Source organism: Mauremys reevesii, unplaced genomic scaffold, assembly GCF_016161935.1.
Source record: "Mauremys reevesii isolate NIE-2019 unplaced genomic scaffold, ASM1616193v1 Contig31, whole genome shotgun sequence".
NCBI lineage: Eukaryota > Metazoa > Chordata > Testudines > Geoemydidae > Mauremys > Mauremys reevesii.
The window spans coordinates 240632-264892 of NW_024100842.1; the positions used below are offsets into that span (position 1 = coordinate 240632).

The 24261-nt window shown below is 53.3% G+C and overlaps 2 protein-coding genes across 2 annotated transcripts in view; both read right to left on the bottom strand.

Moving 5' to 3' along the window:
• LOC120393801 (nuclear GTPase SLIP-GC-like) overlaps positions 1-24261 on the bottom strand; it is a 303315-nt gene that overhangs the window by 114187 nt on the left and 164867 nt on the right. The gene's annotated exons all lie outside the window — the stretch shown is intronic.
• Positions 363-24261, bottom strand: part of LOC120393802 (nuclear GTPase SLIP-GC-like) — a 105485-nt gene continuing 81586 nt past the window's right edge. The window contains exons 16-20 of the mRNA XM_039518291.1: positions 21622-21760; positions 20090-20198; positions 8570-8706; positions 2410-2500; positions 363-498 (exon numbers count right to left, since the gene is read on the bottom strand). Coding sequence (XP_039374225.1) covers positions 440-498; positions 2410-2500; positions 8570-8706; positions 20090-20198; positions 21622-21760 — 535 coding nt within the window. The 3' untranslated portion in view covers positions 363-439. The remainder of the gene's footprint in view (positions 499-2409; positions 2501-8569; positions 8707-20089; positions 20199-21621; positions 21761-24261) is intronic.

Below are 24261 nucleotides of genomic sequence, written 5' to 3' on the forward strand. Positions count from 1 at the left end.
TTAGTTCTGTTGCTATAACATATCCAAGTCTGCATTTGACATGTTCACAATTGATTCCACCATTAGCAAGCTGGGCTTTTTGCATATTCTATAGTTTGGAATTAAAATCTATGAACAAAGTATTTTGACTAAAATGAGTATAAAAACATGGTTATCGCCTACAAGGTACTATTACAATGCATTGCAAATTCATGAAATGAGAGTGTATCTTTACTCTCTCAGCATTCCATGATGGGACATTTAACCTATATTTCAAGCTCTAATTAATTACAATAACATGTGATTTAAATTCCAGATTTACAAACTATTAAACAAGAGAAAATAAGTCATTGAAATAGCTCAATTAACACCACACACAATTATAGAAAAAACTCTCTAACAAGCTCATTAAAACACAGATTTTATAATAGAGAATTTCTAATATCTCTTTTTAAGAACGTCACTTTCCTTGCAGCATTTTGTAAATCCATTCAATTTCTTGGCATTCATTTTGTAAGTCTGCAAAAAAGAACAGCGGATTGAAACATGGTTCGTTTTCTTTCTTTTGAACAAGAATTGTCCATTTCCCTTTATTATGTAGGGAGGAAAGTGTTCTAATCTCCCACACAAACGAAGGAAAACAAGGGTTACCATTTTATGTATATAAGTATTTTGCTGGATCGGGACTTTAATACCTCATACACTCAGAATTTAAGGCCAGAAGGGACCATCATGATCATCTAGTCTGACCTCCTGCACATCGCAGGCTACAGAACCACTCCTGTGATAGACCCCTCACCTCTGGCTGAGTTACTGACATCCTCAAATCATGGTTTAAAGACTTCAAGTTACAGAGAATCCATCATTTTACTCTTGTTCAAACCAGCAAGAAACCTGTGCTGCAGAGGAAGGTGAAACCCCACAGGGCCTCTGCCAATCTGACCTGGGGGAAAATTCCTTCCTGACCCCACATACAGCGATCAGTTAGTTCCTGAGAATGTGGGCAAGACCTATGAGCCAGACACTTGGGAAAGAATTCTCTGTAGTGACTCAGAGCCCTTCCCCTCTAGTGTCCCGTTGCTGGCCATTGGGGATATTTGCCAATAGCAGTTGTGGATGGGCCATATGCCTGTATAGACAACCCCCACTCTTATTAATCTGTTTACTCCTGAGTTAATCGTACTTAGCACCCACCTAGGGCTTTTCATCCATAGAGCTCAAAGTACTTTGGAAAGGTGGGTAAAGTCTCATTCCCATTTTACAGATGGGGAAACAGAGCAAGTCAGTAATTTACCCAAGGCCACACAGAAGGATGCAATAAAACCAGCAACAGAGCAGATGGTCTTGTGGTGAAGGCACTGCCCTAGCACTCAGGAACTGGGCGTTTGATTCCTACCTCTGTCAGTATCCCTTTGAGCCCTTGGGTAAGTTCTTTATTCCAGCCCCACAGCCACTCAAGTCAATAGAAATCGCTGTGAGTATCTAAGCTGTATGTGTGGAGGTCTCTGGTTGGGTGGGCCAGGGTACAAGGTGGCCGTGCAACTCTCCCTGCTCCATTTGCAGCCCCTCCATGACTGTTGTATAAGGCTAATGTGGAGCCCAATCAAGGAGCCCGGACAGTTGAGGGACCCATGCAGACCCTCAACCTGCCTGGGGTGTGGGGTGAGAGCAGCCCCCAGCCCGTGTTCCTGCCCCCTGGGCTCCCTACCCAGCACAGGGCAGGTGGAGGTGGAGCATCTGCAACAGCTGCCCACAGCTGCCCGCATGGCTCTGTCCCTTACCTGGCTTCACCCAGCCAGGGGAGGGCTCGGAGCAGCAGCCTGGCCATGGTAAGACTCATGGCATGGGCAGCTGTGGGGAGCTGCAGAGCTTCCACCTTCCCTGGGTGGGGGACTCAGGAGGCAGGGACACAGGCAGGGGACTGCTTTCGGCCCCCAGGCCTAGCTCCATCTTCCAGCTTGGCCGGGGGCAGGGTCTCTGGGGGAACAGGAGAGGTTGTGGGGGAAGGGGCCTTGGGGGGGAAGAGGCCTTCCCACACACTTGGGAAGGCTCTAACACTCTTGACTGGGGCCACTGAATCACCATAAAAAGCAGCTCCTGCCCTCACAGGGACCTTCTGCATTAGACCCCTTTTTAAGGAGGGAGGGTGGAGTAGCGACGTTCCAGCCCCACTGAGTCACCCAGCCCTTGCTGGAAGGTCGTTCCTGCTTCCCCCCACACTGCAGCTCCACGTACTAAGGCAGTGGACTTTTCCTCGTACACACAGGCCAGTTCACCTGTGTGTCATGTCAGGGCTGGTTCGGCCGCTGCCCCCTGTAGGGCAGCCTGCACGAGGGCGAACGTGCCTGTAGTAGCATTTCCTACACCGGGGGCAGAGAGGGTTCTGACTGCAGCCACGCCCATACCCAGGAAGAGATTTCAGACTTTTACCTGGCAGCTTCTTGGTGAGTTCTTCCCGGTGAGACAAGGCGAGTTTGAGCATGGAGGAAATGTCTGTCTGCAGCTTTGTCACAATGTAGTCCTGCAGCAAACACATTGCACAGCACGTGAGCATGGAAGTGACCTTACAGCAACTCAATCCTAACAGTCAGCTCATCTAGGGGAGAAGGAACCAGAGTCTGCACCATCTGGTGCAGCACCAGCTAAATAGTCTGTGACGTTCTAACCACAATCAACCACTCCTGTGCAATGCCACCAACCAGTCATGCGGGTACCACCTAGGGCATCATGTGAAGATTGTGGGGCTGCACAGGTGTAATATGGGACTTGTTTGCCCTGCAGAGCTTTTATTGCTGGTTATGATGGGCAGGAAGGAAAGAGCCCAGCTTGACCCTCAGATCCCAAGGGAAATTTACAGAACTGGCAGGTGGCTTGTAAACAGAGCACATTTCATCTGGAGCGACAGTACAAATGATGCTCACGATGCCATTTGTACAGTCACTTTTCAGAGCACTTTGCTTAGACATATATATATAATTTTATAAAGTTTATAAAAATGAATATAAAACAGAACTAGCAGCAAAGAATCCTGTGGCACCTTATAGACTAACAGACGTTTTGCAGCATGAGCTTTCGTGGGTGAATACCCACTTCGTTGGATGCTTTGCTGCTTTTACAGATCCAGACTAACACGGCTACCCCTCTGATACAAAACAGAACTAGGAATTGTAGAAAATCGATAAGGGAAGCAAAAGAATAAAAAAGACTTTTATGGTCAGCAGAGTTAAGGAAAATAAGAAGTTTTTACAATATATTAGGAACAAATAATCCTAATAATGGCATTCTTCATTATTGTCCATTATCGAATGGATGTATGGTATTGGACTATTAATAGATGGAAAAGATAAAATTATCAATAATAATTCAGAAAAGCAATAGTGTTCAATAAATATCAGACAACTAGCCAAAGACTCAGAAAGTAGTAGCAAAATGTTTAAGTACATCATAAGCAGGAAGCCTGCTAAACAACCAATGGCACCACTGGATGATCGAGATTCTAAAGGAGCGCTCAAGGACGATAAGACCATTGTGAAGAAACTAAATTAATTCTTTGTATTGGTCTTCATGGCTGAGGATGGGAGGGAGATTCCCAAACCTGAGCCAGTCTTTTTAGGTGAGAAATCTGAGGAACCGTCCCAGATTGAGGTGTCATTAGAGGAGGTTTTGGAACAAATTGATAAACTAAACAGCAATAAGTCACCAGGACCAGGTGGTATCACCCAAGAGTTCTGAAGGAACTCAAATGTGAAATTGCAGAACAACTAACTGTAGTTTGTAACTGTAGTGGGGCGACTGCCCCACTCCTGAGGAACAGGGGTTAAAAGGAGCCCTGGAGAGGGCTGCGGCTGTGAAGAAAGCCTTGGCTGATTGGGGAACCAGCCAGAGATGCAGCCATGCCCCAACCAGCTGGCCCTTATAAGAAGGCAGTGGGACAGGAGCACAGAGAATCTCTCTCTAGTGGTAGAGAGAGAAGGGCCTTGCTGCCTGAAAGCTGAGAAGGGTACCTAGGGTGGAGCAGTGCTGGGGAAGGGCAAAGGGAGTTGGGGAGCTCCGGCCTAGAAACCCCCAGGCTGCAGGCCTTGTTAAAGGCCAAAGAAGGTACTGGGATTGCAGAGGGCAGCCCAAGGGTAGGCAGAAGCAGCAGGTCCAAACCCACCTTGCCTATGATGAGTGGCTTTTACACTGTAGTCCACCCCAGTGAGCTGGGACTAGATGGTGACTGGCAGTAGCCTTTTACTGAGGCAAGGTGGGGATAGAGGGTGGGAGTTCCCTGGGGAGCGGAGACCCAGATCTGTGGGGGGGGGTACTACCAGGGGCAGCACCCCGGCCTGAAAGGGGCACCGGGGTCCAGGAGGGACTCAGGCCCAGTGGCAAGCAGGACACCAGCCCGCAGAGGGTGCTCTGGAGGCTGGAAATGCTAATTCCCTGGGTGACCAGCAGGAGGCGCCACAGGGGTGAGTCCCGCCCCGTGACAGTAAACTATCATTTAAATCAGCTTCTGTACCAAATAACTGGAGGATAACTAATATGACTCCAATTTTTAAAAATGGGTCCAGAGGTGATCCCAGCAATTACAGACCAGTAAGCCTGATTTCAGTACTGGACAAACTGGTTGAAACTACAATAAACAGCAGCATTGTCAGACATATAGATGAACATAATTTGTTGGGGAAAAGTCAATATGGTTTTTGTAAAGGGAAATCATACCTCACCAATTTACTAGAATTCTTTAATAGGCTCTTTTCCTTTTATAACTATAGTTCCTCCATTTTGTTACCTAGGCTCCTCGTGTTGGTGTACAAACATCTTAATTTTTGCCGTTTGGCTTCCCTCACATTCTTTACCCGATTAGGCTCAGACATTCTACTGCCAGTATCACCTATTAGACTGGTATCTACACTACCCTTCCTCCTTATGTCCATTCTCCTACCCATGGCTGGCTGTATCCTTTCTTACTTCGTTTTCTTCCCTCTCAATGTTAAAATCCCGCTTGGAGATTACCTGGACATCTCCCAACCATTTCCCCACAATTCCTAGTTTAAAGCTCTCTTAATCAGTCGTGCCAACCTCCATACTAGAAGTCCATTTCCCTCCCGACTCAGGTGAAGTCCATCCCAAGAGAACAGTCCTCTGTCCATGAATGCCTCCCAGTGGCCGTACATCCCAAAGCCCTCCTTATAGCACCACTGCCTGAGCCATCTGTTGGTCGCCATAATCTTGTCACACCTTTGTTGCCCTTCTCTAGGAACAGGCAGAATCCCACTTAAGATCACCTGAGCCTCAATTTCCTTAAGCATCTTCCCCAGCCTGGCATAGTCTCCCTTTAGTCGTATCATTTGTTCACACATGAAGGACAATCAGTAGATTCTTTCCCGCTCCCGTTAGGATCCTCTTCAGCCTCAGGTCTACATCCCGTATCTTAGCACCCGGCAGATAGCACAGCCCTCTGTTCTCTGGATCAGCTCTGGTTACAGGCCTATCTAGTCTTCTCAGTAAGGAGTCCCCAATCATGTAGACCTGCCTTTTCCTGGTGATGGTGTGATTCTCCAGTCTATCCCGTTCCCTCTGGCTGCAAGTCCTCTCAATTCCTATTCGCCCTTGCGATCCTCCGCAACCCTTCCTGTATCCTTCTGGGGCTCATATTTGGTGTTATCTCCATTGACTCTTTCCCTTTTCCTATAGGACTAGCTGCTCTTCTCTTCTTCCTTGTCCTCTCACCTTCAGCGACCACCTGCTGTGCCCCTTCTTCATTTTCCAACTCTGCAAACCTGTTCCTGAGCAATATTTCTCCTTCACTGGCCCGTCTTTTCCTCTGCCTGGTTCTCTTAGTCACATGCTTCCACCGTCCACTTTCCTCACCCAGCAGTCTCCGCTCAGAGTTCTTTGGTCCTGCTTCCATCTGCAAGTCTGAGCATTTCCCTTTAGCCTCATCATGTCTTTGCTCCATCATCTGCTCGAACCCCCTTCTAAACTCCACCAGAGTTTCCACCTGCATCTCCAATCCTCAGATCTTTTCTTCCATCAGCTCTATCAGGCGGCACTTCATGGAGATGAAACTCTTTTCAGGTACCCCCTCCAGGATCATGTACATGTCACAGCTTCCACATCCGGTCATCTTCCTTGTGTCTTCCACTGCTTGGGTCACCACCACTGCCAGGGCCGGCTCCAGACCCCAGCACGCCAAGCGCACGCTTGGGGCAGCCTTTTGCCGGCAGGGCAGCAGGCAGCTCCAGCAGACCTTCCGTAGTCATGCCTGCGGAAGGTCCACGGGAGCCGCGGGACCAGCGGACCTCCCGCAGGCATGACTGCGGAGGGTGCGCTGGTCCCGCGGTCGGGTAGACCTCCCGCAGGCATGGCTGCAAGAGGTCCCCCGGAGCCGCGAGACCGGCGACCGGCAGCGCGCCCCCTGCAGCATGCCGCCATGCTTGGGGTGGCCAAATTGCTAGAGCCGCCCCTGACCACTGCTGCCTCTGTATCTGTCATAGGCTTCCCACCTAAATCCTGTAAATCTGGGAAACACAAACCAAACCACACCACCACCACCCACAGCAAAACAAACCCTCAACAAGCACCAAAACACTGACAGAACACCACACACTCCCTTCACTAGCCTGTCTGTTCCTCTGCCTGGCTCTTAGTCTTCCCCCCAAACTCCCCTTGCAAACACCCACTCAAACTCCCGTGTTTACAGCTCTGTTTGCGGGCTCCTCTGCCGCTGCAGCTGTCTGTGCCACTGTCTGACTGGCTGGCTACTTTTATAGGACCCCTTGTTGTTCTATACAAAGAAGGCACGAGTTGCTAGAACATACACCTTCTCTCAGAAAATTGGTGCAGCACTACTCTTTCTTGCTACACCTTCGAGTTCCATGCAGTTCACTGTAGAGAGGTCATTTACAACAGGCCTACACAACTCATAAAGCAGGGAGGGTCATATTACTAAAAAAAACCCAGCTGAGGGCCGAAACCCCTCCAGCCCCGCCAACTCCCCCCCATCGCCGCTGAAACACCCCTCTCCCAGCGCTGCCCAGCCCCCTCGAAACACAATCCCCCCAGCACTGCCAGCCCTGCGAAAACAACCCCCCCAGCACCACCCAGCCCCCCCGAAACAACCTCCCCCCAAGCGCCGCCTGCCCTGTAGAAACAAACCCTCCTTCCCCAGCACCACCCCACCGAAACAGCGGTATTGAACCTTGGTAATATGTTATAGCGGGCCCCTAAGGTAGTATAATTAAGGTAAAAGAAAAATGTCTTTTTGCTAGAAGTAGAATAAGATCTTCCCCCCACTTTGTAATCAGTTGCCCTGTTGAATGAACGAGGTGTGACTGAGGAAGGCAGCACCTCCAGACAGCTGCAACCCTTGGAGAGGGGATGGGAGCCAGACCACCTCCGGAGCACCGGTCAGCCCCTGACTTGCCGCTCACCACCGCAGCCCCGCCCCCCCCGCTCGCCTCCTCCGCCCCCTGCCCCCGCGGCCGGCTCACCTGCCCCCCCGCTCGCCTTCTCAGCCCCCACCCCGGCTCACATACTCACCCCCCGCCACTGCCCGCCTCCTCAGCCTCCCACCCCCCTGGCCAGTGGGGAGCTGCCAAAATCTTAACAACTGGTTCCCTCCTCACCCCACAAGGGGGTTGTGGCCCGCCACCGCCCCCAGGACTCCTGCCCCGTCCAACCCCCCACGTTCCTTGATGCCCCCCCCGGGAGGCAGAGGCGGAGGTGAGCTGGAGCAGGGAGCGGTTTCCCTGTGCTGCCCCCCGCCCCCGCCGGGTTACCTGCTGCGGCGCGGGCGGCCCCCACGCCCCAGCTCACCTCGGCTCTGTCTCCGCCTAGCTGGGCCTGAGCGTGAAGCTGCCGCTTGCTTCTCTGCCCTCCCTGGCTTCCTGCGCGAACAGCTGATTTGTGGGAAGCAGGGGGAGGGGGAGAAGTGGGGCGGAGCGTTCAGCGGAGGAGGCGGTGCAGGGGTGAGCTGGGGCCAGCCGCAGAATCACCTGCCCCCCGGCCACTGCCCGCCCGCTCGCTTCCTCAGACCCCCCTCCCGCCGCTTGCCTACTCACCCACCCCACGGGCCGCACAGTGAGCCCACGCGGGCCGTATGTTGTGCAGGCCTGATTTACACTCTGATCACCTGCTGTCTCCTGTCTTATACTTGGATTGTAAGCTCTCTGGGGCAGGGTCTGTCCTTTGGTTCTGTGTTTATACAGAGCCCAACACGGTGGGGTCTGGCCATGACCAGTGCTCCTTAGCGCTATGGTAACACAATTAATAAATATCAATGATTCTACGACACGCTCACACTTACTTTAAAACCCATTTGTGGTTCCACTGGAGTCAATGGTCCTGTTCAGTTAGGCACATGTGTGTTTGCGAGATCAGACTCTTGAAGGACACCTTGAAAATCAAGGTCATGTTGCGTCTGCTCTAGGTGGAAACTGAACATCCCATGGAGCAGGGGGTTTGCTCCAATACCTTTGGCCTACGTTCTGTCTGGGTAGCTTGTTCTGGGCCGCTCCCTCTGTGGACCCTGTACTGTTGCCAGACAGCACCACCCAAACCCAAAAATACAGCCCCACAGAGCAGGGGGAGCATCCCTCACCTTCAGCTCCTGGAGCTGCATCTTCATCTTCTCCTTTGCCGTCTCAAACATTCCATCCTCTGCCTTTTTCTCAATGCTCTCCCTGAGGGTATTTTGCATCCTCTGGCAGGATCGTGGCCCCTGGTTCTTAGCCGCCTCTGTTGGAAAGATGGGAACAGTCACAGCTCTAGACAAGACTGGGAAGGATTTGGGGCAGGGAGGGTGGCAGGTACTGGGTTTAGGTGAAGAAAATAACAGCAGCCAATAGCAGTGACGGCACCACTCGAAGGGACATCTAGCTGCTTCTTCTAGTGACAGTGACCTTAGTGCTGGAGAAAGGAGCCATCCTGGCTGCCCCAGAGAATGACACTCCCTCATATTCCTCAATGCAAATGACCCCTCCATGTCCACACGTGTCCCAATCCAGAGTGGGAGGGACCTCACTGCCTCAGGGCACTGCAGAGATGCCAGTGAAATGCTGAGCAGGAACTGATTTGTGTCAGATCCCAATCCCTGTTCCAAGACTCTTCCCCATCCCACTCCTCTGCCTCAGTGCAGTGCCCTGGCTCCTTTTCCCACACATCTTTAATCTTTCTGGAACTCCTCCACCCAGGGCCATCCCTAGGGAGATGTGAGGCCCGGGACATAGGTGCTGAGTTTCTAATTTTCCGGGGACGTAGGTGCTCCCCCTGGCTCCGCCCAGGCCCCGCCCCCACTCCACCCTTTTCCCCAAGGCCTCACCCCTGCACTGTCTCTTCTCACCCCCACTCCGCCCTGCCTCTTCCATGCCCAGTTCCGCTCCCTCCCCCGAGCACACTGCACCCTCGCTCCTCCCCCCACATCGCCTCCTGACATCGCGAAATATCTGATCCACGGCAGGCAGTAGGCGCTGAGAGGGAGGGGGAGGCGCTGATTGGTTGGGCCTGCCAGCGGGCAGGAGGCACTCGGGGAAGGGGGAGGTTCTGGTTGGGGGCTCTTCCTCACCCCCTCACCTGCCTGTCGCTCACCTCCCCTTTCGCCTCCTTACCCCGCTCACCTGCCCACTGCCCGTCTCACCTCCCTGACCGCTTCCTAACGATTTTATCAAAGTGCGGGGCCCAGGGTGGTCGCCTCGATTCACCGTATCCAAGGGACGGCTCTGCCTCCACCCAACCACAAGGATCTCAGACTGACCCAGCAGTAGAGAGAGAAAGAGACAGAGACACACACACACAGTATTGAGCACAGGGTCATGAGACCTGAACCAGAGACCGTGAACCAAAGTCAGGCCATGTATTAAAGCAGGTGCTTACAAGTTCACTGTCTGGTACATGAACTTGGCAAGGATCCTACTAGCATTGCTAAAACACAGGCACTTCTAAGAAGCATGGTTCCTGTAAAGGGAAATCGTGTCTTACTAATCTATTAGTGTTCTTTGAAGGGGTCAACAAACATGTGGACAAGGGGGTTCCAGTGGATGTAGTGTACTTCGATTTCCAGAAAGCCTTTGATAAGTTCCCTCACCAAAGGCTCTTATGTAAATTAAGTTGTCATGGTGTAAGAGAGAAGATCCTTTCATGGATTGAGAACTGGTTTAAAGACAGGGAACAAAGGGTAGGAATTACTGGTAAATTCTCAGAATGGAGAGGGGTAACTAGTGTTCCCCAAGGGTCAGTCCTTGGACCAATCCTATTCAACTTATTCATAAATGATCTGGAGAAAGGGGTAAACAGTGAGGTGGCAAAGTTTGCAGATGATACTAAACTGCTCAAGATAGTTAAGACCAAAGCAAACTGTGAAGAACTTCAAAAAGATCTCACAAAACTAAGTGATTGGGCAACAAAATGGCAAATGAAATGTAATGTGGATAAATGTAAAGAAATGTACATTGCAAAAAATAACCCCAACTATACATACAATATGATGGGGGCTAATTTAGCTACAACAAATCAGGAAAAAGATCTTGGCGTCATCGTGGATAGTTCTCTGAAGATGTCCACGCAATGTGCAGAGGTGGTCAAAAAAGCAAATGGGATGTTAGGAATCATTAAAAAGGGGATAGAGAATAAGACTGATAATATCTTATTGCCCTTATATAAATCGATGGTACGCCCACATCTTAAATACTGCGTTCAGATGTGGTCGCCTCATCTCAAAAAAGATATACTGGCACTAGAAAAGGTTAAGAGAAGGGCAACTAAAATGATTAGGGGTTTGGAGAGGGTCCCATATGGAGGAAAGATTAAAGAGGCTAGGACTTTTCAACTTGGAAAAGAAGAGACTAAGGGGGGATATGATAGAAGTATATAAAATCATGAGTGATGTGGAGAAAGTAGATAAGGAAAAGTTATTTACTTATTCCCATAAGATAAGAACTAGGGGTCACCAAATGAAATTAATAGGCAGCAGGTTTAAAACAAATAATTGGAAGTTCTTCTTCACGCAGCACACAGTCAACTTGTGGAACTCCTTACCTGAGGAGGTTGTGAAGGCTAGGACTATAACAGCGTTTAAAAGAGAACTGGATAAATTCATGGAGGTTAAGTCCATTAATGGTTATTAGCCATGATGGGTAAGGAATGGTGTCCCTAGACTCTGTTTGTCAGAGGGTGGAGATGGACGGCAGGAGAGAGATCACTTGATCATTACCTGTTAGGTTCACTCCCTCTGAAGCACCTGGCATTGGCCACTGTCAGAAGACCGGATACTGGGCTAGATGGACCTTTGGTCTGACCCAGTACGGCCGTTCTTATGTAAGCATCAGTCATTGGGTATATATGTAAACACATTCCAGAATGCTAGCACAGGTACACCTCCAATCTAGCACAAGAAAAGAGGATTTGACGGAAGGATATTTTGCCAGAGACATCAGAAGCAAGGAGGTAAGAAGCAGGTGTCATGAAACACATAAGGTCATCTGTAAGTTATTTGTCTCAGTCTATTAATGTTGGGGTACCTCGCCTTAACCCTTTGCGTGGCCGACAGGACAGCAGAAATTCCACCTGCTGACTGAGCTGCTCCTTGCCAAGGGGCACTGTGCCTGGAGGGCAATAAACCTGGCTGGATGGCTGGAAGGGAGCACCGGCCGTATCTGTGGCATCACCAAACCCATGTTGCCCAAGAACACCAATTTACATATTTTGCTTCATGCTTTACTGGTGCCAATGAAACTGAGATGGTCCCTGTAACTGGTCCCCAGTGAGAGGCAAGAAGAGTTCTTCTATCTGTCTGGAAAAGAGGCCAGAGAACAAACTTCTTCTTCACTTTCCTGTCCCGGTTTAGTCATGGTCAGTGGCTCTTGTTCTTGGTCGCCAAGTGTTCCTGTCAAGTGCATGTTCCAAGCTGACACCAACCTCCTTCATGTCCTCCTCCAGCATCTCAAACCATCCTTTTCCGGGTATTCCCCATGGTCTTTGTCCTGTGACTAGTAGGTATTGTACTCTCTCACCAACATATGCAATGTAGTGTTGTCTCACATGACCCGGCCACCTCAGTCAATGCTCCTTCAGCTTTTCTCTGATGGGATCTACCTGCATCACAGCTCGTACCACCTCACTGATTAGCATCTCAGCTCTGTTCTTACTTATTGTCCCCCAGAGCATTCTCATTTCCACAGTGTGAAGGAGTCGTTCTCTCTTCCTTCTTGGCCTGCATTCTGTCCTGTATGTCACGGCTGGTCTAACCACGGTCTTATACACTTTGCTCTTTAGTTTTCTTGGCATGTTAGTATTGCAGAGAACTCCTCATCAACTCCCTCCATTTACACCAAGTGCTCTTCATGAGACTCTTAACATCCACATCCCCATTCCCATCAAGGCTTAACACTGATCTGAGGTATTTAAATTGTTGCACAGACTGTAAAAGACGGTTACTCACCGTAGTAACTGTTGTTCTTCGAGATGTGTTGCTCCTATCCATTCCAGTTAGGTGTGCGCGCCGCGCGTGCACGGCATCTCGGAACTTTTTTACCCTAGCAACTCCGGCGGGCCGGCTGGCGCCCCCTGGAGTGGCGCCGCTATGGCGCCTGTTATATACCCTAGCCGGCCCATCCGCTCCTCAGTTCCTTCTTGCCGGCTACTCTGACAGTGGGGAAGGAGGGCGGGTCTGGAATGGATAGGAGCAACACACCTCGAAGAACAACAGTTACTACGGTGAGTAACCGTCTTTTCTTCTTCGAGTGATTGCTCCTATGCATTCCAGTTAGGTGATTCCCAAGCCTTACCTAGGCGGTGGGGTTGGAGTGAGACGTGGCGGAGTGTAATACCGTGGAGCCAAAGGCTGCATCGTCCCGAGACTGCTGCACCAACGCGTAGTGGGAGGCGAAGGTGTGGACCGAAGACCAGGTGGCCGCTCGACAGATGTCCTGGATGGGGACATGGGCCAGGAAGGCGGCCGACGAGGCGTGCACTCTCGTGGAGTGAGCGGTGAGGCGGCATGGTGGGACGCGAGCAAGCTCGTAGCAGGTCCGGATACACGCTGTGACCCAGGAGGAAATCCGTTGAGAGGATATCGGCTCGCCTTTCATGCGGTCCGCAACCGCTACGAACAGCTGAGGCGTGCGCCGGAAGGGCTTAGTCCGCTCGATGTAGAAAGCGAGCGCCCGGCGGACGTCGAGGGTGTGCAGCTGCTGCTCCCGAGGCGAGGTATGCGGCTTCGGGAAGAACACCGGGAGGAAGATCTCCTGGTTGAGGTGGAAGGCTGACACCACCTTTGGGAGGAAGGCCGGATGTGGTCGGAGCTGCACCTTGTCCCCGTGGAAGACGGTGTATGGCGGACTAACCATCAGAGCGCGTAGCTCAGAGACTCGTCTCGCTGATGTAATGGCGACGAGGAAGGCCGTCTTCCAGGAGAGGCAGAGCAAGGAGCACGTGGCTAAGGGCTCGAACGGAGGACCCATCAGCTTGGCCAGCACGAGGTTCAAATCCCAGGTCGGGGCAGGACGCCACACCGGCGGATACAAGCGGTCCAAGCCTTTAAGGAAGCGGGAAACCATCTGGTTAGAGAAGATGGACCGACCTTCCACGGATGGACGAAAGGCAGACACTGCTACCAGGTGAACTCTCAAGGAGGAGACCGCAAGACCTTGTTCCTTAAGGTACCAGAGGTAGTCCAGGATGGTCGGGACAGGGACTACGAAGGGATTGAGGCCTCGCTGGTCACACCAGAGCGCGAACCACTTCCATTTCGCCAGATAGGTGGAGCGAGTGGAAGGCTTCCTGCTCTCTAGGAGGACTTGCTGAACTGCCGCTGAACAGTCCACTCAGGTACCAAGCTGTAAGATGGAAGGACTGGAGGCTCGTATGGTGGAGTCTGCCGAAGTCCTGAGTAATGAGGTCCGGCCACAACGGGAGGGGGATGGGATCCCGAACGGAGAGCTCGAGCAGCAGGGAGTACCAATGCTGCCTCGGCCAGGCCGGAGCTACGAGAATGACAGTGGCTCTGTCCCTCCGAAGCTTCTGTAATACTCGATGGATGAGCGGGAACGGAGGGAAGGCATAGAGGAGGTGATCCTTCCAGGAATACAGGAAGGCATCCGACAGGGATCCCGGCGCGGGACCCCGGAACGAGCAGAACAGGTGGCACTTCCTGTTCGCCTTGGATGCGAATAGGTCTACTTGGGGAAACCCCCACCTGCGGAAGATTGTGTGCACGACGTCGGGACGGAGAGACCACTGGTGGGAGAAGAAAGACCTGCTGAGATGGTCGGCCAGCGTGTTCTGTACTCCCGGAAGAAAGGACGCTTCTAGGTGAATGGAGTGGGTCACGCAGAAGTCCCACAGGAGCATCGCTTCCTTGCAGAGGAGGGAGGAGGGGGCTCCGCCCTGCTTGTTCACATAGAACATTGCTGTTGTATTGTCCGTGAACACTGTCACACAGCGGCCTTGCAGGTGGGTGCAGAAGGTGCGACAGGCCAGACGGATCGCTCGCAGCTCGTGGACATTGATGTGCAGAGTGAGCTCCTGGGGCGACCACAGGCCCTGGGTGTGAAGGTCGCCCAGGTGAGCTCCCCAACCGAGCGCTGAGGCATCCGTGGTCAGAGTGGCAGACGGGCGAGGAGGATGGAACGGGACTCCCGCACAGACAATCTCCGGGTCGAGCCACCAGGTGAGGGACTCGAGTGTTGGCCTGGAGACTGTGACCACCATATCGATGGGATCTCGATGCGGCCGGTACACCGACGTGATCCAAGTCTGGAATGGGCGGAGATGAAGCCGCGCGTACGCGGTGACGTAGGTGCATGATGCCATGTGGCCCAGGAGGCGGAGGCAGGAGCGCACCGTCGTGGTCGGGAAGGAGACGAGGTCCCGGATGAGGGAGACCATCATCTGGTGTCGAGATCGAGGTAGGCAAGCCCGGGCTAGCGAGGAGTCGAGGACCGCTCCAATGAACTCTACCCGCTGTGACGGGATCAAGGTGGACTTCTCGGTGTTGATGAGAAGACCGAGCCGTCGGAAGAGGGACAGTATGTCTGTCAACTGGCCCATCACCAGTTGTCGAGACTGTCCGCGAACTAGCCAGTCGTCGAGATACGGGTAGACATGTATCCGACGACGGCGGAGGGCTGCGGCAACCACCGCCATGCATTTGGTAAAGACCCTCGGTGCGGTGGAGAGCCCGAATGGCAACACGGCGAACTGGTAGTGTGCGTTGTTGACCACAAACCGGAGATAACGACGATGGGGAGGATAGATCGCGACATGGAAGTAGGCGTCCTTCATGTCGAGGGCGGCAAACCAGTCTCCCGGATCCAGAGAGGGAATGATGGTCCCCAAGGCGACCATGCGAAACTTGGGCTTGAGCAGGTACTTGTTCAGCTCGTGAAGGTCCAGGATAGGACATAGCCCCTCTTTCGCTTTGGGGATGAGAAAATAACGGGAGTAGAATCCCCTGCCCCGCCTGTCTTGAGGCACTGCTTCTATGGCACCCACGCTCAACAGAGTCTGAACCTCTTGAAAGAGGACTTGCTCGTGAGAGGGGTCCCTGAAGAGGGACAGGGAGGGTGGGTGGGAAGGTGGGGGCGAAACAAATTGAAGGCGGTATCCCGACTGGACTGTTTGAAGCACCCAGTTGTCTGTTGTTAATTGGGACCACGCCGAAAAGAAATGGGAAAGGCGGTTGTAAAATAAAGGGGAAGGATCCGGTAGGGAGAGTGATGGGCCGTCCTCGAGCGTCCCATCAAAAGGCCTGCTTGGCCCCCTGAGGGGCCTTGGAAGAGGCCTGGCCCTGGCTACGCTGATTGCCGGAAGGACGACGGCGATTTTGAGCCGGTCGCCGGCTATTGTACGGTCGATAGCGCTGCTGGTAGAAGGGCCGGGAGGGTTGCTGCCGGAAAGACCTGCGCTGTGTTGCCGGCGTGTGCATCCCTAGGGTGCGGATGGCAACGCGACCGTCCTTTAGGGTCTGGATCTGGGAATCCGTCTTCTCGGAGAAGAGACCCTGCGTGTCAAAGGGCAGGTCCTGCAGTGTATATTGCACCTCCGGTGGCAGGGTGGAGGACTGCAGCCAGGCGATGCGCCGCATCGACACGCCGGAGGCTAAGGTCCGAGCTCCGGAGTCCGCAGCGTCGAGGGCGGCCGTGATGGAGGACCTAGATGATCTCCTTCCCTCTTCCAACAGCGCCGCGAACTCCTGGCGGGAGGCTGATGGCAGGAGCTCTGTGAACTTCGCCAGGGACGTCATGATGTCATAGACGTACCTGGCGAGGAGGACCATCTGGTTGGCGATGCGCATCTGTAGGCCACCTGCCGAGTAGACCTTGCGGCCTAGCAGGTCCATGCGCCGGGCGTCTTTGGACTTAGGCGCAGGGGCAGGTTGACCGTGCCTCTCGCGGTCGTTAACCGATTGCACGACCAACGAGTCCGGGGTCGGGTGGGTATAAAGATACTCATAGCCCGTAGGGGGAACTGAGTATTTACGCTCAACCCCGCGGGCCGTGGGAGGGATGGATGCGGGTGTTTGCCAGAGCGTGGTGGCATTTTTCTGGATTGTCTTCACAAAGGGCAACGCCATGCGCACGGGAGCGTCCGCGCCAACCACGTTGGTAATGGGGTCCTCGTCCTCCTGGACCTCCGCTACTGGGAGATCCATGGCCGTCGCCACCCAGCGAAGCAGGTCCTGGTGGGCCTTCAGGTCAATGGGCGGCGGCTTCTTGGCTGAAGCACCGGCCACCGCCTCGTCCGGGGAGGACGATGAGGACAAGCCCTGCACGACGGCCTCCGCCGCAGGGGCTGCTGACTGCGCCTCGGCTGGGTCGTGCTGCATGGAGGACTGGTGGTCCGGGGGAACGGAGGGCTCGCGTCGAGGCGAAGGGGCCGGCCGGCTAACCGTTGCCTCGGGGACCCTGCGCTCGGAGGCCGAGTGTCTCGGGGGAAACGGTACGCCCTGCGTTTCATACTGGGCCCAGGGAACCCAGAAGCCCCACTGTTGAGCCCCCTGAGGTTCGCCGTGTGGGGTCGGTGGCAGGTGCGCGTTGCTGTCAGCGCCGGAGGCCACCGATGCTGGGCGGGATGGCCAAGGAGGCGCTGAGGCGCTGACGGATTGTACCGCCGAAGGCGGCAGTCTGTCCGCAGACGGTGCCGAGGAATGGTGCGTGTCCATCCGGTACTGGGACGGTGACCGAGACCGTCGGCCACCGCGGTGCCGGGAGCTCGACCGGTGCCGGGAGCTCGACCGGGAGCGGGATCTGCGGTGCCGGGAGTGGCTGCGGGAGTCGCGGTGCCGGGAACGGTGCCGGGACTGAGACCTCCGGCGGTGGCGACGCGATGGCGATCGGGACCTGGATCGGTGCCGGGAGTGCGACCAGTACCGGGATGACGAACGGTACCGGGACTCCGACCGGCGTCGGGATGGCGGCCGGTACCGGGACGGCGAGCGGCGCTGAGATCGGGATCGGCGGGATGGCGACCTTCGTCGGGACCGGGAGTGTGACCGGGAGCGTCGTTTGTGTCGGCGGTCCGTCGAGGGCGGCCGGATCATCATCGCCGGCTTTCCTATGGACGCGACAGCCCACACCGGCGGTGCCGGGGGCCGGAGGCTCGATGCCTCTACGAGCTGTATCAGCTCACGCGCCGAGGAGAATGTCTCCGGCGTCGACGGCAGTCGTGGCTCAACCACGGACGGTGCCGGGGAGCGTGGCGGTGCCGGACTCGACGGCCCTTGCGGCGCCGGAGTCAACGGCCCGGTGCCCGCCTGGTGTACGGCCACCGCGGGAGTCGCAGGTGGCGCAATAGTCTTGGCTGAGTCCTCAGTGCGGGACTTAGCGATCGCCTTCGCCAGCCTGCGCTTCCTAGCAGGCGAAAGGGAGCGGTGCCGGGTCTTCGCAGTTGCTGGCTGAGGCTGCGGTGCCACGGTGCCGGAGCGGCTCGGAGCAGCCGGTGCGCTCTGCACCGATGAGGCTCTCGGTGCCGGCGCGGCCGATGCCGGGGGCTGCAGCGACACCTCCATGAGGAGCTGCTTAAGTCTATTGTCCCGCTCCTTACGCGTTCTCGGCTTGAAGGCGGAACAGATCGGACACTTGTCTGTCCAATGACCTTCGCCGAGGCAACGAAGACAGGCGTCGTGCGGGTCCCCGATCGGCATAGACCTCTGGCAGATTGCGCAGGGCTTAAAGCCCGGTGCCTTGGGCATGAGCCCGCACCGGGGGAGGAAAGGGAGGGGAAACCCCCCTAACCTTATCACTAAAACCTAACTAACTAACTATAACAACTATCTACACGTACTATGAACGAACTATATACAAAAAACCTTTAGCGAGAGCTAGGGTAGTGGAGGACAGAGAGCACTCCACAGTTCCAACTGGCCGTCACGGGCGGTAAGAAGGAACTGAGGAGCGGACGGGCCGGCTAGGGTATATAACAGGCGCCATAGCGGCGCCACTCCAGGGGGCGCCAGCCGGCCCGCCGGAGTTGCTAGGGTAAAAAAGTTCCGAGATGCCGTGCACGCGCGGAGCGCACACCTAACTGGAATGCATAGGAGCAATCACTCGAAGAACTCTATACTATCCAGTTTTACTGGATTCTCCTTGTCCCTCTCCGTGAAGCATCATGTGTATTCCATCTTTTGACAGCTGATTTGTAAACAATTTTCTGCTCCTACAGCCCTCCACCATTCTAGGTCCCTTTCTAGATCGTGTTATCCTTGCAGCACAACATTATGTCATCCGTGAAAAGCATGTTCCATAGAGCCTCTCTCCTAATGCCCTGCAATCACATTACAATCACAAATAGGAATGGGCTTAAAGCTGATCCTTGTTGTAGACCTTACAGGAAATGGCCCACTGGAGCCAGAGCTGCTCCTCACTACTGTTTTGTGGCCCTTGTACATGTCCATGATAGTCTGAACATATACCTCTAGCAGATTGCGTGCCCACAGGCATCACCTCTAGGGACGTTGTCAGAAGCCTTCTCTAAGTCCACAAACACTAAATGCAATTCCTTGTGTTTTGCCCTGTACTTCTCCGTCAGTATTTGGGCTGCAGACACTGTGTTGATCGTTGACCTTCCTGGCACAAATCTAGATTAGTTGTCACTTACTTGATTTTCCAGTTCCTCACAAAGTCTTTTCTTGATAATTCTTTCCAGCCATTTCATCATGTGACTCATTTATTTGATGGGTCAGTGTGTCAGTGCAATAGTGCCCCCTCTGGCACCTGAGCTCACTTAGCCTGGCAGGGCTGTTAGTCTATTCCTGGTGCCCAGAAATCTGAAAACTCTCTCTGCCCTTAAGTTCATCAGGGGGTTGACAGGGGAATCCAGGCCCGCTCACTTCACTGGGGTCCAGCTCAGGGCCTCAAGCTAGATAAACTGGATCAGCGTTTGTCGATACTGGCTGTGCCCTGAGCTCCTTCCTACCTTCCCTCGGGTTTCTGCAGGCTCTTCAGCCTGGTGCTCTGGTCGTCTCTTTCTAGGGTGTCAAGTATCAGAGGGGTGGCCGTGTTAGTCTGTATCTGTAAAAGCAGCAAAGAGTCCTGTGGCACCTTATAGACTAACAGATGTAGTGGAGCATGAGCTCTCGTGGTTGAATACCCACTTCGTCGGATGCATGGGTGACATGCATCTGACGAAGTGGGTATTCACCCACAAAAGCTCATGCTCCAATACGTCTGTTAGTCTATAAGGTGCCACAGGACTCTTTGCTGCTCTTTCTAGGGTGTTGTCCCTGGTGGCTCTTCAGCAGCCTGCTGGCAGGAGTTTCCTTCTCCGCCTGCTCACTCCTCTGGCAGGTGCCACACCTCTCTGCTTCTCGGCCCTTTGATACTCCCAGCTGCGGTGAGACTGCCAATCAGCAGTGCCTGTGCTAAACCTTTGGTTGCTGGAACAGCATCGGATAGATACACCCCATGACAGTCAGTAATTACAACATGCTTCCACATCCCTTTATGGCTGAAGATAGAGAACAATGTGCTCTCCCTTCACCTGGCATTTTTCCACTTTGGAGGCTAAAGTTAAAGAAGTTCATCATCGTCATCATCATCATCATCATCATCACCACTCCCTCATGGCCTGATGCCCTAGAACAAACCAACACCACAAAACGCAGGGTCACCCAGCAAAAGGGTCCTACCTTCATAGTAAGGCTTTAGGTCACTCTGGATGGACAGCGGAAGGGACTCATAGACAGCCATCTTCTTCTTAAGGATCTCTCTTTCTATGGTCCTCAGGATGATGTTTGTCTGGGTGAATCAATTTAAAGCATTTGCCATTATCTTTTCAATCCCTCAATTGTAAAAACAATCTAAACAAATGGTTTGGAATCGGAGACCTGCCCAGGGATTCGGGGGTGGGAACATGGTTTGCTTATTGGTTAGACTCAGAATCAAGGTGGAATACACAGGTGTGGGATTCTTAAGGCCAGAGTTTTAGATACAAATATGTGAAGTCAAACAGCCTATGAGTTTCACAAACCTTTTCCCAGCTTAAAGGCTAAAGAGCACCTGGTGCCTTCTAACTAACTTCATTGCTCCTGTGCCTTAAGGGTGGCTGAAGATTCCCTGGTTGGAGGTGCAGACTGAGTCTCTGATGGGACTTCCACCTCTACGACCTAGTCCAGTCCACAGTGTCCAACATATGCTCTGGTGGCTCCAGCTGATTATAATCACCAGCCAGTTAAGGAGGCAGGTTCTCTTGTTAGCTACGAGGATGAGAACCCCATCTGGTATGTCCTTTGGGATTCCCAGTTGCTTTCCAATGGTAGAAAGCAGTTGGGGTACTTGCCATAGGAATTCACAAGAGCCCAGACTTAACCACAGCAGCAGCCTAGCAGTGCTATGGTGGAACTGGTGCAGAATGGAGTGTAACTATCCTGGACCTTGGACCTTTGTTCTCGCTAAGCTGCATGGTTGGGTGGCTGCCCAGGAGAGATTCAAGTGCAGCACATCCCTCGGTGCAGATAACAAAATTCATTCTGCCCATGGAGGGAACATTGCCTTGGACCAGGATCATTTTCAATCCTTGCTATTTATTTCAAGTCTGACGAGGTTTCGCTGGTGTGCACAGAGATTCAATGTCTGATTATCTTACAGACTGGGGGTTGGTCCTTGGCCCTCCCTTTGGGCTGACCTCACTGGATGCACCCATCCGGCACAGGAGGCATGTTCATGGGGTGGGAGGGGCTTGGAGCACATTGCGTTGGGCTTTGACCATCCTTGCCAGTCAGGATGGTCCCTAGGGGAACCATTACCAGTGTCATTTAGGCCTTTAGGATGCTCTAAGTTACATCAGGGCCAAACCAGTCCTGGAGTGAAGGCGATTCCCCCCTCCCCCCTCCCGGGGTCCTGTTCTAAACACAGCTCTGCCGCACCTGAGAGTCTGGCCGAGCGTGGATGCCAGGTAATAAATGATAAACCCTGTGTGTTGACTACAGCCTACAGCTGTTCATGTCTCTTACCAGTGGGTCAGAAGGCAGAGTTCATCAGAGACCCGATCCTGCACTCCCTGAGAGTCCCCATCACCCATTGTTACCCTCCCATGGTTATCCCCATCCTGCAGCCCTCCTCGGCCCTGCCAAGCGGAGAGGCAGGATAGCCGGACGACTCTCACCCCAGAAGTTCTGTCTGGCAAGGCAGAGCACTCACTCTTCTCTTAACCTCGACTTACTTCCTCAGTGAAGAAGTTTAGCTTGCAGAGGTCACTGGTCACTGGGTTCTTAATCCCAATCTCGCTGATTTTCTCCTGCACTGAGTCTTTGAATATATCAAGGCAGGGTTTCAGTGAGGCTCTGGTTTCCTTTCGGATCCTAGTTAGATAATAAAATATGAATTAAAAAGACAAATTGGTTCGATCTCCTCTACTCGAAACAGCTGAGTGGGGAGGTAGGAGGAGAAACAAAGGTGGCTCTAAGCCATCTGTATCCCTCACCTCCAATCCCACAGCTGGCCAGGTGCCATGCTGACTCTGGTATAAGCTAGAGCAGCCACAGGGTTACTCTAACATATGACACCTGGACCGATCCCTTGAGAACGGTTCTGTCAGCTCAGGATCACTTGAAGCCAGTGCACACAGGTACCTATCACACCCCCTCCCTCCCTCTGCTCAGCTCCAGATCACCCCCTTTTCTAGCCAATAGTGTAAAGCTGGGAGATTCCCCTCGGTCAGGAAGGAGCAAACTCCCAAACACACTTTTCTATAGCAGCCGGGGTAAACATTTGACCCCCCCAGCTCTGCAGGAGCGACACCTCCACTGCCTCAGCTAGGGGCTGGGCCCTTCTCCTTTTGGGCACCGGGGATGGATTGATGTCACGGAGCTTGTTCATTTCCGTATGTGCCAGTATCCAACGCCACTTACACCCCAAAGGGGCACAGGGTGGCATTTCCCTAAGTTACTCAGGTACAGTGCAATTAACGAAAGTGTGAATGGCAGGTGGGGGCAGGCCAGCTGAACAGGGCCGTCCTTAGCCATAGGCAGAACAGGCAGCCGCCTAGGGCACCACTAGGTCTGGGGGCACCGCTCTGCTAGGAGCCCAGACAGACGGGAAGCAGTGCAGCATGTAAGAGCAGGCTGCTGGGTCCTAGAGAGAGCTGAATGCAGCACAGTCTGAGGGAGGGGATTGGCTGCTGGGGTCTCTGGGAATGGGTGGGGGAAGGAACTCACCTGTAGGGTGACCAGATGTCCTGATTTTTGGGTCTTTTTCTTATATAGGCTCCTATTACCCCCCACTCCCCGTCCTGATTTTTCACATTTGCTGTCTGGTCACTCTAGGTGGGGGTAATTGGTGCCTATATAAGACAAAGGCCCAAATATCGGGCCTGGCCCTATAAAATCAGGACATCTGGTCACCCTAGCTGGGGAGCATGTCTTTCCCCTGGTCTGGCAGTGATCCATCTCATTCAGGGGGAGCTGCACAGGGCAGGATGAGCTGCTGTGGCTCCATGGGTGCCCCGTCCCTGAGATCAGATGCTGGGCTAACTTCACCATGGTCTGTAAGGCTGGCGGTGGTGCCCATTGGCGTGTGATCGGACCTGAGGGTTTGCTGCTGCTGTTGCAGCTCTGCACCCCAAGAGGTGGATTTTGGGGTCTACTGCAGCTGTTGGACCAGCAGGCTGGGGGGTGAGCCAAGCATGAAAGCAGTACTGTGTTGCAATTTAGATTGTCATTGAACAAATTTGTTCGCCAAAAATGCTTGCTAACAATCCTGAATTCAATTTCAATGTTTTTTTTTTAAAAAAATCAATATCTTAGCCAAAAACAGAAAATTAAGTTGTTGACAATTATTTGTGACAAGTTTGGTATGGGGAAGGGAGTGGGCCAGTTTTCATCAGAGAAACAAAAAATGTGGACTGACTTTCCTATAGCCCTGTTACTGCTAAATAGAGCCCTCCAACAACTGTGATATGCTCATCTCCTTACTAGTGTATAGAGCAGCGGTCGGCCTACAGCACATGTGCCAGAGGTGGCCCGTGAGCTGATTTTTGATGGCACACAGCGGTGGACTGAGTGGCTCAGCCCACCGCTGCTCTGGGGTTCCGGCTGCTGCCCCACTGTCACCCGGGGTCCCGGCTGCTGGCCCCACTCAGCACCCACTGCTGGCCTGGGGACCCCCAAGGAACCCCAGGCTGGCAGCGGGCTGAGCAGGCTAGCGGCTGAGACCCTGGCTGAACCACTCAACCTGCTGTCGGCCTGGGATTCCATTCACTCAGCTGGTAGGCAGGCTGAGCGGGATTAAATTCAACAAAATAGGAAAACAAGAGCAACTAATGACAAAATGCAAGAACCTAGAGCAGTGATCCCCAACCTTTTTCATCTGGCGGGTGCCAGACGAAGGACCGTGGCAGTGGACGAGCATCCGCCGAAATGCTGCCAAAATTTGGCGGCATTTCAGCGGAGACGCCTCTGGATGACGCTGCTTGTCGGCGGCAAGCGGCGTCATCCAGAGGCGTCGCCACCAAAATGCCACCGAATTTTGGTGGCATTTTGGTGGACGCTTGTCCGCCAGCCAGTATGCAGGTGCACTGAGAGGCCCCTGCGGGCGCCATGGCACCCATGGGCACCGCGTTGGGGACCCCTGACCTAGAGAGCCTCCTGAAGGACGGCGATCGTTTTGATTTAAATGGACTTGAACTGTATGAAGAATTGAGTACACTGTCATCAATGTTGCCCCATGCAAAATCAATGATGGACATTGCACAGTTTATTCATACCAGCAAACTTGTTGACATATATCCTAATGTGTACATTGCCACTTGTATTCTACTGACAAGTCCTGTAACAGTAGCATCAGGAGAATGGAGTTTCTCAAA